The sequence below is a fragment of the Sinocyclocheilus rhinocerous genome, unplaced genomic scaffold (genome assembly GCF_001515625.1).
Source record: "Sinocyclocheilus rhinocerous isolate Xijiao unplaced genomic scaffold, SAMN03320098_v1.1 scaffold1930, whole genome shotgun sequence".
Taxonomy (NCBI): Eukaryota; Metazoa; Chordata; class Actinopteri; order Cypriniformes; family Cyprinidae; genus Sinocyclocheilus; species Sinocyclocheilus rhinocerous.
Window position 1 is genome coordinate 239,007 of NW_015661869.1, and position 6,331 is coordinate 245,337.

The 6,331-nt window shown below is 34.2% G+C and overlaps 1 protein-coding gene across 5 annotated transcripts in view; it reads right to left on the minus strand.

Annotated features, from left to right (window-relative positions):
* LOC107726575 (pleckstrin homology domain-containing family G member 3-like) overlaps positions 1–4,018 on the minus strand; it is a 57,373-nt gene extending 53,355 nt beyond the window's left edge. For 3 of the 5 annotated variants that reach the window (XM_016536210.1, XM_016536209.1, XM_016536206.1), the window contains exon 1: positions 557–561. In XM_016536210.1, coding sequence (XP_016391696.1) covers positions 557–560 — 4 coding nt within the window. In that variant the 5' untranslated portion in view covers position 561. Of the gene's footprint in view, positions 1–556; positions 562–3,895 lie in introns of those variants that run through there. The other 2 variants (XM_016536208.1, XM_016536207.1) reach the window with 1 other exon arrangement.
* Between the last annotated feature and the right edge of the window lie 2,313 nt (positions 4,019–6,331).

Sequence of the window (6,331 nt, forward strand, 5' to 3'; positions counted from 1 at the left end):
AAATACATTGAGTCCATAATCCATAATAACGCTTCCTCCAGTGAAAAAGTGTTGTGGTCTGAATCAGGAGAGAAATCTGCACAGATCAAGCAGCGTTTACAAGCCAAAACAGCTCTAAACAAATATGTGGCTGGATTTTGATGTGAGAGACAACAGCAGATGCACTTTTTCTCTGGAGGAAGCGTTATTATGGATTATGGACTTCATGGACCAAGCAACGGTTTGAAGTTAAAAACGTCTTAATGATGGATTTGTTTCTTTTGACTTCTCAAGATGTTAATTGTTGGACATTAATTGATTACTTGTGGATTATTGTGATGTTTTTAATCAGCTGTTTGGACTCTCATTCTGACGGCACCCATTCACTGCAGAGCATCCATTGCTGAGCAAGTAAAGGAATGCTACATTTCTCCAAATCTGATGAAGAAACAAACTCATCCTAATCTTGAATGGCCTTTGTACACTAACTTAAAAGCACAATGCAATACACTAGACTTGACCATCCATTCCTTGCATGATCAACAAACCAGGTGATATAAACTACAATTATCTTGACTCATTATTTGATTTGCTAAGTGTCAAGATGTTTAAACAAAACTGGTTCAATGCAAATAACTGTACTTATTTCTAATTAACATGCACTTCGTGAAGACACAATGTACTACTGTCTGAAACTCTTACTACATACTATTTTTAAAATATTTAATGCAACATCAATCTCCATCTTCATTCTCCATCTCAGCATGCATCGTCTGACTCTCAGAATGCACTAATCACACTCATTTTCTGCAAATTCCTGTTAAATTCCTTTTTTTTTTTTTTACGAGCTGTTTAGAGATGGTGGGGTAAGACATCTTCCCATACGAACACCCAGTGAGCTCTATCAATAAACATTACACACACACGGTGCACATGGACCTGCGCCAGCTGCATAATTGCTCAATGATTGTTTCCTGAAGAAAAGCAGAAACACATTTCATGCAGCTTCCCTCTTTACATGCACCTCAAACAAACACAATACGCTTGTAATATAGACATAAAAATAGATATTAAGCTGCTCATGTCAGCTAGAAGCTCCGGACTCCTAAAACTGCCCAATTATTATGCTTATTTATCTTGGGAACACTACAAATTCATAAATGTCTAAATGTTACACAAATGTTCCACTTTTTGAAAAATTCCCAACTAGTACAGAATGTGAAGAGTTTAAAAATAAAGTAATTTTCCACTGGCTTTATAAACTTAAGTCTATATTAAGCAAAGAACATAATTGAAAATCAAAACACTGACCAAAAAAGTAACAAAACATACCATGGTAGCACTGTTTTCTCAGATATGGTTCAATGGTAATACGTTTATATGTACTATGGTATGTTTCAAGTACATTGAAATATTATGAAGATACCATGAAATGCAAATATATAAATCATTTAGTATAATGGTTATCAAAGTATTCATGATCGACTGATGTGTGTTTTTTGATGGCTGATATCGATATCTTGGAGAAAAAAAGTGGCTGATGGCTGATATATTATTTCATACTATTTTATTTAAAGATAGTAAATAATAAGTGCTGCAAAAAAACATAAAACTTCTAAATTAGAACTAAATAATTTGAAAATGAATCAATATGTTAAAAAAACAAATCAGCTAATGTGATAATTGAAATAAAATGCCAAATATCGGCCGATATATTGGACTAGGCAATATATTGGTCACTTATAGTTTATTTTAGATAAAATGTACAAAATTAGAAATAAATAATTTGAAAAATTATTTTAAAATATATAATAATTAAAAAAATGCCAAATATTGACTGTTATACTGGCCTTCGCAATATATCGGTTAACATGATTATAAAGTACTAGCATGTATAAAGTGCATAAAGTGTATTAACATCTGATCCCATATTACTGGCACAGAACTTTTCTAAAAGGCATGTAGTACTTTAAAACTAATTTTCCTAGAAGGTCTTAAACTTGAACCCTTTCAAACCCCTCGGATTCAGGCCTGGAGCTCCGTCACAAAGGACAGACAAAGAGCTTCTTCTTGGAGATCCATAAATCTCTCCGTTCAGGATTCAGCGTTCAGCTGTTAAACTTCTACTTGGACAAATAACCCCAGAAACGCTGTTCCCTTGGGGACTTTTAACCCTGACAAGGTCAAAGTAAAACACTGACCCCGTCTAAAAACATCTAGCGTGTCTGATTACGCCTGTGAAGACCAGAGCGTGAACTGTGAGAGTTTGCAGTGCTGGGAAACTGAATGAATGGAGAATGAAAGTAAATGGCTGTGACAACTAAGTTACACAACTAATAAACTCTCAGGTGAGTAAATACTTAGTGGCTCACTGATGTGTTTTTAATGATCAGTGACGAAAAGAGTTTGATTCACTAACAAATTGGACATAAATACCGTGCGTGCAAATGTTTTACTCCACATCTAGTCCATAAGTATGGAAGCATGTTTCCACCACAGAATAAAAAATAAAAAGGTAATTGCAATTTTTTTTAACCTCACAATTCTAATTTTTTTCCTCTGCATTTATTTGTTCATTCTATGTTGCCCCAAAAACACAATAATATGCAAATTAGATACAGTTTATAGATACATTGTATATAATGGAAAAACTCGTTTATGGCCATTTTACACACATTTTGCATAAAGAAAAATGGTTTTTAAAAATATCTTTCATAACATAGTTGAGAATCATCTTTATATAAAGTTTGGTATAAAAAAAATGAAAATTGATTTCTGGTTAAAACAAAAATCCCACTCTTTTTGCCTTTTCATGTTTATTCATGTATTTTTATTTTTTTTAAAATAGGTCTTTTTAAAGTCCTGATGTCCTCTACAGAGGACATGGCATAACATATGAATAAAACATAATTTTTCTTATGCTCTAAAAAATGTAATGACATGACAAAATACTAAATTCACAAAACTATTTTTTCCTGGTAGTCAGGAGGATATACAACAGATAAGATGTACAATTGTTTCACTAAATCAACACCTCATCATTTGTTAATCAAAGCGCTATAAGTCCAAACCAGAAGAAAGTGAGCGAGACAAATACACAGACTTCATCAGAGACACTTGCAGTATGTCAGTATTCATGCAAGACCTTCAGATGAATGCAACTGGAGAAAAAAGAAACTACTGATGAATGCAGAACATCCACAGACCAAAAAATATCAGTTTATATCTGCATGCATGTGGTTTTAATGCAAGCTTAACAGCAACTTTAAAGACTACAAAGTGGGTTTGCTTTAGAAAACCATCTGCTTTAAAGAACCAAGAAACCAAAACTAAAAATGGATCTGAAAAACTTGTGAACTTTTCATACATGCTGCAACTCAAGCCAAAAATGTTTATTTTTATACTAAAGCGATTAGCCTTTATATATAAGAATGAAAAGGAACGATTAAATCAGCAAAGCTAAGAAACAAGTAGACAATTAACTCAAAATAACAGAATTTTCACTGAAATGTTTTGAAGTTTTAAAGATGTTTTACAAGAAATGAGTTCTGATTAGCCTTGATATCACCTGTATCTTGTATCTTGATATCATTCACTAAACGTCATTGTAGCATAGTTTGCTAGCGTGTTTCTGAAACATTTTAGCTAAGAAAAACTAGCTAGTAAATGTCATTAATAACAACATGCGTCTACAAACTTCCAGCAAGATCTTTTCAACAAAACAAGACACGAGGACAGCAAAAACATACGCAAACTTCCTCAAATGCCTATAGAGTGTCTTTAAAAACTAAGAAAACACATCTAACAGCTTTAACTGTGTAATTATTTTGATCTAGCTTTCCAGTAACGTTACTTTAATCGTTTACGCACCACAAACAATAGTTCTGAGTCTTTAAATGAAGACTAAAACACTTACCGACTGACTTCCTCGTTATTTAAGGCGTTTGCAGTTCACTCGCACCTCACAGACATGTATGTGTGTATTATTTCCACCGGCTGCAGGTCTGAGAGACTCAGTGTGATCATCTCTTATGCAGCTGCACTGACTGACTGACTTCAGTCTGAACTCAAACACCGCAGAAACTCCAGCAGCGGCAGCGAGAGACTCCAGATGGGCGGGGCTTAGCGGCACAAACTTGTTGTAAACGTCAAAACAAATTTTTTTAAATTTTGTAATGTTCACCTCGAGGTTTTAAGTCAATACATAAACAATTTCAGTGTTTTTGTTGGGCTGCAAATTATTATTTGATGGCGAAGCAAGCGCGCTAAACGCCGTGCGTGACGTAATACGTGTTACTTTTCTCAGCGCTGTCAGGATGGACCAATCACAGCCTACGTCCCAATCCATCCTAAATTCTACTAATTAGTAATTAGTAATTTTCAATACTATTTAGGGCAGTTAAGGTGGATAGTATGCACATTGGGACGCAGGGACAGTCTTTAATACATTTTTAGACATTTGTATTTGTAAATGTGTGTATATTTCTTAAATATATTTATTAAAATAATTATTTTCTAAGCGCATAAAAACGTTTTCTTTCAGCAAGACATTTTTCTTAAAACAAAGACGAGAACATTAACACTTTAAATTTCATTGGAAGTTTTCTCAACGCAGTTTTTAACTACTAAGAAAAAGTTTAATGTTTTTATTATTAACGGCTGATTAACTAAGAGCGCTAGAGTGGCGTGGTACGTGTTACTTTTCTCAGCGCTGATCAGGATGGACCAATCACAGTCGCCTGTGATTACTAAACATGGTTAGAGGTCGAAAAGCCGTTGTTTTTAGAGATTGCTGTGGCTGATTTCTGCCTGTATATGAGGTAAGATATATTATTAGGTCATGAAATTTAACTTACAAACAAAAATGCCGTCCTGAGACTGTGTGTAGGGTGATGAAGACTTTCTCAAACTGAGAAAATCTTTAAAAGAAACCGAAGGAAACGTTGTTTGCACCCTAACTCGCAAAAACACGTTTTCCCGTTTGTTTTGTTGTTGCTAACCTAACTCAACTATACATTTAAACCCACACTTTTAATTATTAACACTAGTCTTCTCACTGAAGCGCAGAAATTGTGGACTTTAATTTTGAATCAATGGCGCCATCTGCGGGTCAAATAATAACACAACTTTCTAAAATCAAATCAAATCAAATCATCACAATTAAAAACATCCACACACACAGTCTGTACACATTAGTTTTATTGAGACTGTCCATGATTAATAGTTTACACATCAGACAAGTTTTTGATACACATTAAAAAAACAAAAAAAACAAAGTCTATGTACAAATTTGCAGTGTGGGGGTATGATTTTTCACCATAAATGTAATTTCTGAATCCAAAACATCAGTTTACTAAAAAAAAAAATATATAGTAATAAAAAAAGAAAGAAAATAAAACTCCTAATGTAGCTAATGGAAAACAAAACAAGAGTTTACACAACAAAGAGCCATTAATCAATATCTCACATCTCAAACTAAAATATAAAACTAATTTCTAGATAGTAATGCAATGTTTACATGGCTTTAAAATTAACTGATGAGCGGCAGCATTTCAAATAAAAACAAAAAACAATCCAGTCTTCGCACAGCTGTATTGCAAAATAAAAGTACATGGCTCAAGAATCTTGATTTCATTTTTTGTGGTCATAAAAACTGGCTTTATTATACGCTATTGCAACACATATTCACCCCTGAGCAAAATCCAACAAGCTAATATATAAAGCAAAGGACAGAAATAAGAAAAGTGAAAAAGCCGCTGGTAATAAAAGTGGTTTTAAACTCAAAACAAGCAAATCAAACGAACTTTCTGCACAGTTTCCATCCCGTCTACTCAAAACAAGTGAAGAAATCAAATAATTATTGCATATGCAAATGAATTTTTCACATCACGCTCCAGCAGTAAGGATAGATGTCCTGTTAAACGGAGTTAATGCTCAGATGGGTTTGGTTGTGCTGTTGTAGACGAGTTTCTCTGAATCCTCGTAGCTGTGAACATGACCACCGTTAACGGCCACATGCTGATGTTTGTTTCTGCGCTTCTTCTTTCCCTTCAGGAGGCAACATGCGATAACCACCAGCAGGACGGCGATGGCGAAGCCCAGGATGATGGCGATCACGATGGCAGCTGAACAGAGACACGACAGTCACGTTACGTCAATGCATCTGGACATGTCAGCAGAGTCAAACAAAGGTACTACAAAGCAACGCAAAGATCTACTGAAGATTTTTTCCCAAGGAAATTTAGTTTAAGGACACTAGTGCAGCAGAAATGACATTTAAATAAAACATTATTACACAAGCCAGAGCGGGGTTATTATTATTATTATTATTATTAACTAAAACTATAAAACA